This window comes from Pholcus phalangioides, unplaced genomic scaffold (genome assembly GCF_987345545.1).
Source record: "Pholcus phalangioides strain wild (caught in Gottingen) unplaced genomic scaffold, Ppha-v1.0 ptg000004l_1, whole genome shotgun sequence".
In the NCBI taxonomy this organism is placed as follows: domain Eukaryota; kingdom Metazoa; phylum Arthropoda; class Arachnida; order Araneae; family Pholcidae; genus Pholcus; species Pholcus phalangioides.
Window position 1 is genome coordinate 23182249 of NW_028301597.1, and position 12256 is coordinate 23194504.

A 12256-nucleotide genomic window follows, 5' to 3' on the forward strand; every position below is an offset into this window, starting at 1 on the left:
CGAACGCCAGCCTTTGAAGTTATCCCATACGTTACAACTGTTAGAACGCGATTGCACGCTGAAATAACTTCACAGGGCTGGCGTCCGCGCCTTTTACGTTTGTATACGGTTTCTTCTTCTTCTTCTCCAGGTTACATTTGCATGCGTGGTGTTTGTTTTCTCCCGATAAATTTCAACAGGAATGCCGTTTTAACGTTTGCGGAGCGGCCATTTCGAAACGTGCTAGCGCGTTTGCGTTTCATGTTATACCATTCATTCTTTGATGACAATTGTTTGCATTGGTGTGTGCTATCACCTCTTAAAGTTTTTCCCATCTTTTCTGAATCACCCTGTATAATACATACGTACTTATATACAGTGCTATTCCGGGAAAATGCATCACCAGAAAGAATTGTCGGATACACCAGCAATCCAGCACATGGATTACACGTAATGAAAGATGTGAATGATTGAAATTTCAGCACATTTATAAACCTACATAACTATATGCAATCCTCGTGGCCATTTCTCAACTAGATTTTCCGTATTCATATTTCAACTAGTTTTCTGGGTGTCTCCTACCTAACAGAATGTGCTACCCTACTAATTTACAAAATTTCCTTCGAAAGCTACATCAACAGATCTCATTTTCATATACGACCCAATGCTGCCTTAGGTTAGCGTGTTACCGGTTAAGATGACCCTGTTAGGAGTGTACCTTAGGATTGGTATAGTTGTATCTGGACCCCACAGTCAAAGAATAGGAATTTAAAAGATTAGGGTGCTCTTAAACTATGTATGGCAATGATTACAAGAATCAAGAAGCTTACTTGACTCAATTTGATGTCTCGTTAACACACAATCATTATTCTAAAAATAAAGGGGGCGGAGGGGGCTCGAGACAAAATTCTCACCCACGCGAGACAACGTTTCGACGATCCTGCGGTTTGTTAACCACGTAGGTTCCAATAGAGGAAGGGCAGTGTTGCAGAAAGCACAATCATTGACCGAAGAACAGAAAAGGCCATACTCCCATGAGTAAACTGTTTTTTATTTCATTTTTACTGGTAGGTCAAATAGAACGACTGGTAGGCCAAACACTCCCACCAAATAACATGTTGAAAAATGCTTGAAGCCATGCGAGAAAATGATCCGGAAAACACGAATTTGTGTACGCCAGCGGTTCTCAACTGGTGCTCTGTGAAGCCCTTGGGACTCCGTGAGCACTTGCCAAGGGCTCCGCAACCACTCGAGGGAATAATAATAATAAAATAATAATAATAATAAATCCGTAACTTTTATAAATAAATAAAAGAGAGGCCTGCGGAGTTCCGCCGTATAAATTGTATACCAAAAGGAGCTCCTCGAATCCAAAATAGGTTGAAAACCGCATATACGCCCTGCGTATAATATGATGAAAGATAACGCAGACAATTCAGTCGTTAAAGCTCTTAAGTTGAGCTTTATATTCACTTACTTTTTCATGAACCTACACATATTTATATGGGGGTTGCGTTCCAAGCTGGATGAAATTAAAAGATTGCAAACAAAATTAGAGTTTTCTTCTCAAATCACAGCGAAACCTTGTAATAACGATACTCTGCGAACCAAGAAAAAATGTCGTTGTAGATGGTTTATCTTTACTTCGAGAGGCAACACTGTCGACATTTTCTAAATCTGCTTTGTCAGTACCAGCAGATAATGAGCTTAAACGTATTAATGGGAAATTGATTAGTTTATTAATGAAATTCATTTAGATGCATTCTCACCTTTTAAAAGTTTACCGTATTGTACTTATGCATCTTAAACAGAAAGTAGTAATACCAACCAGGGCCACAACTAGAGAGAAACAAGCGGTTTTGTGCCCGGGCGTAAGACCACAGGGGGTGCAAATTTCCCCCTTTAATATTACAGTGGTGAGCCAAAATGCGTGCTTTCCCCAGCTGCCAAGCATTCAGTTACGGTCCTGGCACCAACGACTTCATTAACACTTATGGTGGTCACGTGGTACAAAACACTATATATTATTAGACGCCACCTAGAAGAACGAAAACAGTTTACGAAGTCGAAATTAAATTTAAGACGATTTTCAGCGAAGTATAAAAAAAAATATATCATCATAGCAGCTTCAAAATCTCTTTAAACAGGTTCATAGGTTTATAGGTTTCCTCATTATAGAGGTATTTATCGCAATAGAGGATATCGTTGTAACGAGAGAGCTCAATATAGCAAATTGTTCAATATAGCAAAGTTCGACTGTAGCAATTTCAAACAAGGTTTCAAAAAATATCATTTAGAGCAGTGTTTCTCAACCGGTGCTCCAGGGGCTCCGCGGCCACTCGAGGAAAATTAAAAAAAAAAGAATTATAAATATTTTCAAATGGTAAAATAAATCAGTAACTGATGTATAATTAAAAAATTTCCCTACGGGGCTCCGCCATAGAATTGTTTTACTCAAAAGGGCTCCGCGAGTCAAAAAAGTTTCAGAACCGCTGGTTTAGAGGAATTTATTAATATTGAATATGGTTTTTGAGAGATTTCAGTGTATTCCATCCATTTCATTCTTAAGTCGGGTTTTCCTAGCAACAAGCTTTTTGTTTCATCTAACAAAACCGAATAAGACCATTTCGCGTCAGCAGAAACGTATAACTTTATCACGCTGCGTGTTTGTGCTTTCCCAGCGTGGTGCGTTAGCTGTTCTGTCGTCTGCATAGGGAAACAGAAAAGAAGGGAAGGGAAAGAGAAAAAAAAAATGAAGAGGTGGGCGAAACGCGGGGCTCACGATGCATTTGATTCCTCCAGAAGCAGACGGTCAATCACGCCCGACGTTGAGCGCTGGTGAGAGGCATGTTGTACTCTGTAGGAGAGTAGTCATTTCCTATTGTTAAGTAGACGGCGTGTCGAGCTGGGCGATTCACGCTGCAAACCACGCCAAACACCCACTCTTGGGCAAAAGCATGGTTTTCCTTAGGAGCAGGTTTTTCTCTGCCACGTGAACCGGATAGGATCATTTCGCGTCAACAGAAACGTGTAACTTAATCACGCTACATGTTTGTAGGAGAGCAGCGTGGTGCATCAGCTCAAGGCGGCTATATATTATATGGACCTGGCATCTCTGTTATTCTGTCGTCTGCACGCTCCGGTTTGAAGGAAACGGGAAAGTTCAAACAGCAAAAATGAAGAGGACATCGGCGAAATGTGCGACGCACAATGCATTTGACTCCTCCAGAAGCAGTCGGTCAATCACGCCCACCATAAGTGCTGACGTGAGACGCATTGCGCTCCGCAAAGAAACAGTCATACTACTTTTCTTATTGGTGAGTGGACGGCGTGTCGGCTGTTCTTTTCACGTTGCACACGGTGACAGAAACCTGCTTCTAGGAAAGCCCGGTTTGAGTTCTATAGTGAATTTTTTTTCTTTCAAATTTTTCTGCAGTTATCTCTTAACCCCGATCCTTCAAAAGCGTCTCCTGCTACCGCACACTGGTCACCTGCCTTTAAAAATATTTTATAAAGCCGGGAAATTTACAATGAAGATTCTTCTGCCCCGCGTGAACCGAATAGAACCATTTCGCACCGACAGTGTAACTTTATTCCGCGACACGCGTTTGTGTTTTCCTAGCGTGGCGCATCATCTGTTCTGTCGTCTGCATATCCATGTATTTTTGCACAATAAAAAAGAGACAGAAAAGAATTGAAAGAAACACAACAAAAGTGAAGAGAATATAGGCGAAACTTGCAACTTACGACGCATTTGACTCTTCCAGGAGCAGTTGGCCAATTACGCCGGACTTAAAGCGCTGGCCAGAGGCGTGTTGCGCTGTGTGGGTAAACAGTCGTGCCGCTTTTCCTATTGATGAGTGGACGGCGTGTCGAGCTGGGCGATTCACGTTGCAGGCGAAGCAGAAGAAACTGCTGCTAGGAATAATACAATTGGACGACCGACATTAGTTTTTAACCCAAATTTGCAAAAAGGAACCACGGCCATATGCGTTTCGGAACTATATAAAGTTCCTTCATCAGTTGCAGAAATAAACAAGAATATTGTAAAACAATGTTTTCTGCCCCTAGGAATAAACCTGGCTTTAGAAACCCCCACACGAGTGGAGCCGACAGGACTCTATCCCTGAAGCCCGGGACGATTCTCGTCATTTTTTGTTTTTCCCCGCTCTAAATTTACCATAGAGAGGGGGCCCAGTGAAAAGTCTGGACAGTCCCATAGAAGGTCCTAACCATGGCCCCCACATCCTGAAGCAGGGCCCCTAGACTGGAATCTTTTATGCGCCCGAGACTTTCACGGGGGCCCCTTTATGATGAATTGATAGCGTGAAAAACAAAAAAATGATTAAAATCACACCGAGCCCCAGGGCTGGAGCCTTGTCAGCCCCCCCCCCTCATGGTCCATGGTCCCCCCATTTGTGAGGGCCATAGTCCTAACTTAGGCGCCCTGCTCCAAGATGCGGCGGGGGGGGGGCAAAACCTCGATCAATAAAGAAAAAGTCGACCGTAACCTCTCTTTTACTGTTTCACTGCCAGTGGGCTAGATGGCAGCACCAATAGAGAGCCTCCTCCGTGAGTCGCTGCGCGCTTCTGTCTGCAGTCTCACGGCGCTTGCGTGAACCTCCGCTCTTTCTCTCTCGGCTGTATATGTATATGTTTTTATTATATTTATTTTTTTAAAAATGGCAGTATTTCTGGTGTCCTACAAAAACATTTTTGAATTCGCGTTTGGCAACATGCTACGTGGAAATAAAAAATAAACGAAACCGCATTTACCAGTGAGAAAAGGGTAATTTTCAGATTATTAACGATAATAACTTCGATTCCGACCGACGTAAACATTGGAGGATGAATTCATGATGCATGGTAGCCATTTCTCTGGCAAGGATTTGATCGATCGCGAAACGTGGACGAGGGCTTGAATCTTCCGAAGCGTGGTGTTGCCCCTACATTTGATAACAAGGCAAGAGCTCAAGTTTGTGTTTGTGTGCTTGTATATATAAACAAATATATACAATTTAACTGTTTTACGTGTCCGTCATGATCATTGAAAACCCGGATGCGCTGAATGCTTGGCTGTTGAAATCACTGGAGAGTCTGTGTGAAGCTGATCCAGCCGCTTTGGCCAAGTATGTCATGGCATTGGTGAAAAAGGACAAGCCCGAGAAAGAGCTGAGGGAGTTCTGTTGTGACCAGCTGGAGATCTTCCTCTCCACCCACACCAAACCCTTCGTTGAGCTTCTGTTCAACGCCCTCAGGTCTAAGTCGTACCTGCAACCTACATCAACGCCGCCTAGTGTGGTAGTGCACAGTGCTCCGCCCCAGGCGGATAGTAAAAGTGGCAGTGGCGTACCGGTGACAGTAGCGGACGGCAGTAGCTTACTGACCCCTGTGACATCTGCATACCAGGTACCCAGCGCTGCCTCGTTGCGTAATAATAGGTCGCCTTGTGAGAATGCTGGCTTCGGGACTGCGAGTAATGTGGATCCATCACCGGGTAATGGTGTGGTACCAACTCCAACTGTTGACGTTCTTCAAAATGATGTTGTTTCTGTCATGGAGCTATGTGAGGAAGCTGACAAGCACGAGAGGATGTTGAGGAGTCCTTCGACGGATCTCGAAAGGAAAGATTCGAGGCGTAACTTTGTTGAAAGGTCGAGGAGTCTATCCTCTAGTTCTGATTCGAGCAGGAGTTATAGAGCAAGGCGCAGGAACCGTGGATCAGATGAAGATAGTGGCCATCGCCTGTTCACGCAGAAGTATCCAGTACGTCAAGATGAGACTAGGAGACATGCCAGTGAGAGGAGGTACGGTGACTTTGATTCGCAGGAAAGAGGAAGGGATAGGAAAGGTAAGCGTGATTTCAGGAGGAGGAGGCGTAGTCCATCTGGTGGTGGAAGGTCCAGAAGCGGAAGTTCAGAAGGAAATTATTTCGGATCTAGTAGGTCAAGATCTAGATCAAGGTCACGCTCAGATTCCAGGACGAGATCAAAAGAAAAAAGTCGCTCATCTGTGAGCGGTCATGATGACGAACAACAGAAGCCATCCATCCACAGTAGTATTGATTACAGGGATCGCTCACCTCTGTCGGATTCTACTCATTCGTCAAGTGCTTACGATGCTTCGAGAAGATGGAGACCTGTTCAACGTATTTCAAAACGCTGCAAAGATTATGACGAGAAAGGTTTCTGTGTGCAAGGTGAATGCTGTCCTTACGATCATGGAGTTGATCCTCTAGTTGTTGACGATATGTCTGTTTTGAACTATGGGAGTCCATCATCGAGAACGAGCTCGTTTCCACCTTACAACAATGCAGAAGAGCCTTACAATCCAGAAGCACCTGGGATGTTTCAGCAAAAGGCTCCTCCACCAGCCTGGCCATATAATGCCCCACCTCCACCTACCCCGTTTCCTCCACTACCTTCTGTTATCACCCGAATTCCTCCTTTCGATCCGAGTCAACCGCCACCTCGCTTGCCATTCCATGCTTCCAAGATGCCGATGACCAGAGAACTCATCACTGTGCCGACTTTGGATATTACAACCACGTCCGGCATGCCATCTGTAGCTAGTACAGTGAATGTGCCGCAGCCGCCCCGTGATATGTCTGTCGGTAATGAGGAGAACAATGCTACAAATGTGATGGAGGCAACCGAATTTTCATCAGCAGTTGTTCAAAGAGAGCCGTTCTTCAAGAGGAGGGGAGGTTTTGATCATGGTAGGTCAAGAACTAGAAGACCAATAAACAAATGGACAGACAGATGCACTCTCGAGTTGAGAAAAGTTCCTAGAAACCTCAATACGCCAGAGTTATTGAGCGCACATTTTTCCAAGTTTGGGAAAATAAAAATGTGTGTGTGTGCATATGAAAATGATCCAGAAGGTGCTCTGGTTGTGTTTGAAACCAATGCAACGGCGAATGCGGCTTATCGCAGTTCTGAACCTGTTTTAAATAACAGGTTCATCAGAGTGTTCTGGCACAATCCAGATTCGAGAAACCCTACCTTGTTGTCACTGCCACCAAAGGACGAAAAAAAGTTCCATTTGGTGGCTGATGACCAGATAAGTCATCCCAAATCAGTTCAGGAGCGTATCACCGAAGTGAGAACTTTGGAGGAAGATATTCACCCAGTGCCGATACGTAAACACGAAGTCATCGTTGATCCTCCTGAAACTCCTCCAGTCATCACACCTGCAGCCGTGAGTCCGTATGTACAACCCAAAATGCTTAGGAAATGTAGTTATTCATCAGTTGCCGTCACTAGTAACTCTAAAAACGATCACCTGAAAGAAGGGATGAAGAAGAAACTTGAACTCCTCAAAAAGATGCAGTCGATGTTACACATTCTGATAGAGAACCAAAAGTTGTTTCTCGAGAAATACTCCAACAGCAAGTCAGAGAAAGAGAAACAGTTCTTGAAAGAATCAATCGAGAGTACTGATCAGAAGATCAGGGACTTAAAAGAGGGCATCAAGAAAGAATCCGAAAGTGTTACAGGTTCGAACAAATCGAGCGGAGAATTCATCGTGAGTGAGATCGAAATCAAGAAGCAACTCTTGGATGCAGAAATGGATTTATATAAGATGCAACATTCTGGAGACGATGTGACTGACTTGGTAGAGAAAGTTCGTGTTTTGAAACACAAGGTATTGTCCCTTGGCATATTGGATGTAAAAGGTTTGCCATCCATTCGCGGAAGTCCCTCCATGATCCGTGGAAGAGGCCGTGGGATCCGTGGCAGAGGTATGATCATATCCAGGCGCGTGGATCACAGACCGAAGAAACTGCGTATATCAAATACCTTCACCTTGGAGAAGACTGATTTGACGAGCCATTTTTCACAGTTCGGTGTTGTTGAACGCATTGAGCTCGACGGAGTAGGTGCCTTGGTAGCATTTAGAACGAGGAAAGAAGCAGAATCTGCTTTAGCTTTGGGTTCCAGGTGCGGCCCGTATTTGCTGCACATGACGTGGTACCAGGATTCTATTTTCAATCCTGAAAAGATTGTCTCCAGCGTCGACCCTACAGAGTCAGCGACCGCTGCCGTCGAGGCTGAAGTGCAACAAGATCAGCTGTTGGAAGATGAAGAGGATGACGACGATGACAATGAATCAAGATCATGGCGCAGATAGTCGATATAACAATATTTTAACCATTTTTTCCCCCACTCATGAGATTTTCATGCTTTATATTGGTACAATATGATCATATATGTAAGCGGAAATGCTCTGATACGGTCTAATCTGTATAAATATCAGAATTAAAAAAAAAAGAATTGACAATATTTTTTTCCTTTGAATTTCATAAACATCTTTCACTGAATGTATAAATACTATTTTCTTTCATGTTTCACATCTTTGAAATGTGTGTTTATTTATGGGAAAATTATTGGTACAATTGAATTCGGTTATAACATACTCCGTGGGTGTATGTTATAAGCGAGGTGTTGAAATTAGTTTGCATAGCAACAGCATATATATATATATATGCATAAAATAGAGGGGGTGTAGCCAGAAATTTCGTTTGGGGGACCAAAGTGATAGAACAAAAGATTTGGCCATCTTTTTCCTTTTTTTGGGTCATTTTCTCACATTTCGCAGACCCCCAACTCTACACCCGTGATAAAATGCATTATATATATTGATGTTGTCGCAGACAAAATACGCTTATGCAGCATGTTATTGAAATGTAATATAGCATGAATATAGTCTGATAGATATCTGAAAAGTTTTGAAAATTTATTAGAAACGCAGGATATGCAACAACAAGCAGACATTTTTGCTAATGCTAATGATTTTTTATAGTTTATGCTAACGGTTATCCTTTATTGTACAATCATTAGTATACGCAAAGGGGGGGGGGATTGAGGTTCTACCCTAAAGCCAAGATTATAGTGTCGTTTTGCAGGAAGAATCTGGAAACCCCCTTCCTGAGAAAATTCTGCGTATGCCTATGTGTACAATAGACAATATATTGTACAATAATAAAAAAATTTTGACCTTGATGAGGTTAGCAGAGTGTGGCATACCTCGAACTGCTGATATTGTTAGCCATTTCATTTTGAAAGAGCTACCGATGTTGTAAAGAACATACTAAAAGACTTCCTTTTAAAAGTAAAGTTGTTTATTAAGTATAAAAATTAAAAACAAATATTGGGCTACACAGGTTACATTAAGGATTGAGAAACTAAGGTAAGGTACTTTCTCCTGAATGTAAAAAAAAGACGGTCAGAAAAAATAGTTCTGGTAGAAGAAAACCGCAGTATCCATTTTGAGGATACCATTGTTTGCTCACCACCACCTAATGCTATATGCTGAAGTTGGAAAGAAGGTGGGTGTTAACATTCAGAAATAAAGAAAATACCATGCAAACAACACTTAATGCTGATTCTTATGAGGATTTACAAATTTCCTTGTTTCCGCCAGAGGGGAAAATAAAAGAAAAAAGAGCAATGAAACTGACCATACGGTAGGAGCAATAGAAGACCAGAAATGGTAAACGCAGTAAGTGCCAAATCACAAAATTTTACAGGAGAGTGAAAAAGTTTCAGGTGCCATAGGCCAATGCTATATGACATCTACTGGTGTGTTTTTCACCTACTTAGAGTGTGTTGAACAATTGTATCATTTCCCAGGTTGATAACTTTGGTATTTATTGTTTTAACGCTGAAATTTTTTCTTACTATTTACTGTGTTTACCATTCCCGATTTTCAATTCCTTATAAGCTAAGGGAGACATTGTATTTGTTGTTTTTCCTTCTTTAAAGCAGTTCTGTTTTAGTTGGGAAAAATTGGGGGGGGGGGGTTTATGTCAGTATAGTGATGAGATCTGTTATGAAAACTAGATAAAATTATGGTATCAATCAGTACACGTGACTGTAAATATAGAAAGTTTTATGTGTCAATACTGACTTTCTAATTTATTTATTAAGCCTACAATATCGGCCTATACCCTCTCCCGATGAATGAAAATGTTTTGTATTGTTCTGCAACGAGCCCTCAATTGGCTGGAAATGTTCTGCGGTCAAAATTCCTGTAATAGTGTTTTCTAAACCTTCCTTAAAATTCTTCCATACTGTTCTGCAACATGGGGCACAGTTTTTAGCACATTGTGCTTTGGGGGCCCCATATCAGCGGTAGGATTCACAACTGGTTTCAGATGCCTTTTTTTTCTTTAGTTTGGCGAATTGGTTAAAATACCTGTATAGCAAGGGATATTTCTCTTGAGAGCCTTGTCCAGATAGTTGAAAATAATGTTGCTGAACTGTGTTACTGCATTTTGCATAAGGCCAAGTTCACACTGGTCTGATACAAAAGAACCGCAACATTGACACGGATAGATTAAAAACCAGAATTTCAGGTTTTTTTAAACAAATCTTTGTCTATATCACAGATCATATTGCAGTATACATTCAGTCTGAACCTGCCCTAATGGTTGAACTTTGTCTCCGGCATGTTTTGGAAGCAGTTTCAATGATTACAACACATCAAAGAAAGAAACTTTGTCTATCAAATGCTGAGATGAACTTTGGAAACAAAAGTTTGTTGTGTACCCTGGGAATCAAATCCTGGTCCTCTTGTGAGTTGAGAAAGCGCACCAAACAATATACAAACCTCAAAGATACAATCACCCTCAGTAATGTTCCGCAACACAAATAGCTGTTTCTTGCTTTGGCAGCCATTTGCAACAATGAAGATGCATTGTTTCATCAAAACATCTGGTGAAGAGAAATAATCTTAAATATGTGATATTGATAAAAATTATAACCCATTTTAGTAAAAGTTTAAATACTTTGAATCTTGGTTGCATTCATAGACCTTATTAGGAGGTGGCCAGTTTTTAGAGCTCAAATCCTTTAAATAAAGAAAATAAAATCAAGGGGAAAGAATCCAAAATTCTTTAACTGGGACACAATTTTTAAAAAAATCGTAAGATGATGTACATCCTGTAATCAGCAGTCATAGTGCAAGCAAGCCCCTATATAACCTGTAAAACAGATATCATGGTATATTTTTCGAAATCGCAGTCCTGGTTGAGGACCAGTGCATAAAACTGCATTTAATCTGTGAAAAACCATAAAATATTCAGACCAGTGCACAATTTAATATGAGAGGTGTTTTTTCCCAGCCTACAACACATCTAGGGGAAAAAAGACTCTGGATATTATGCCAAGGAGAGCTTTTTTTCTTTTGGAAGTTCGACTTGGCATAATATCCATAAAGTCTCTTTCCTAGATAAGCTTTATTGTGTTCGGCAACTTTCCTTACAGACCAAATAGATTTAAAAAATTCCTCTTAAAAACAATTATTAAGAGGAGCCAGAGAAAATTATGATTGAAAAGGATTTATCGTTATAGATAGAACTTGAGAGAGGGCATCATTGCTGCAAAAGAAATCTTCTGGAACCTAAGAGTATTACAGTTACGAGCACAATTGTTGTTGTATAGAAGTTTTGCTGTTAATTTGTTTTTAAAATTAATATCATTAAATTCATATTATTAACCCGTATTTTATTTCCCCCTCCAATTTTTCCATTTTTTTTATATATTATTTTTTTCTTGCAGCCTCCATCAGAGGCATATGTTGGAAAAGCATGTGTTCCCCCCCCCCCCTCCTCCAAAACATTTTCGAATATTTTTGTGAAAAAAAACATAATATTTGAAGAAAGCAACTTTAATATATAACATAATATGATAATGTATTCCCAAGAGATCTGTCCAGGGAATTTGTTAGTGTTAGTAGACATCCATGCCCGAATCGGGATTAAAACCCAGACCCGCATAGTCAGAGGCTAGTTCCCTAACCACAAAACTTTACATGCTATTAAAATCAATTTAAATTGTCTTTTGAAGGTAGTAACTTAAAATTCCTGTAGAAGATTCTTTTGTCCTTCCCCAATGCCCCTTGTAAAAGTCAATCCTGAGTACCCCACTGGCTGCCATGTCCTAATCAGTACAGTGGGACTTGGTTAACAAGCAATTTACATAATGATCAAAAATGCTGAGCTTTATTTATTTTCATGTTATTGGCAATTGAGCTGATGGTTTTTCCGCTTTCACCCACGTACGTACTGTGGAATTGTGGGTAATAACCTTCCCCCTGCCATCTCCAGTCTCGGAGCTGCTTGGTGAACAGGAGCCAACATTTGTCTGAGAGATTGTGTCCTTGGGGAAGGCCATGGAACTGGAGGTGCATGAGGGTGACATTGAATTAGTGCTAGAACATGGCCAGGAGTGTTCACTGAACCATCAGTAGATGAACTGATGGATCTCCTTTG

The 12256-nt window shown here is 41.3% G+C and overlaps 2 protein-coding genes across 4 annotated transcripts in view; both read left to right on the forward strand.

The window, feature by feature from the left end:
• LOC149086774 (potassium channel subfamily T member 2-like) overlaps positions 1 to 12256 on the forward strand; it is a 292063-nt gene that overhangs the window by 244633 nt on the left and 35174 nt on the right. The window lies entirely within an intron of this gene.
• On the forward strand, positions 4591 to 8262 carry swm (Zinc finger protein swm). Its single transcript, XM_089231143.1, has one exon. It carries the CDS (start codon positions 5020 to 5022, stop codon positions 8110 to 8112), a length of 3093 nt encoding a protein of 1030 aa, XP_089087269.1. The 5' UTR covers positions 4591 to 5019; the 3' UTR covers positions 8113 to 8262.

Coding starts and splice junctions, on each gene's coding strand:
- swm (XM_089231143.1), top strand. CDS start 5,020: ATGATCATTGAAAACCCGGATGCGCTGAATGCTTGGCTGTTGAAATCA.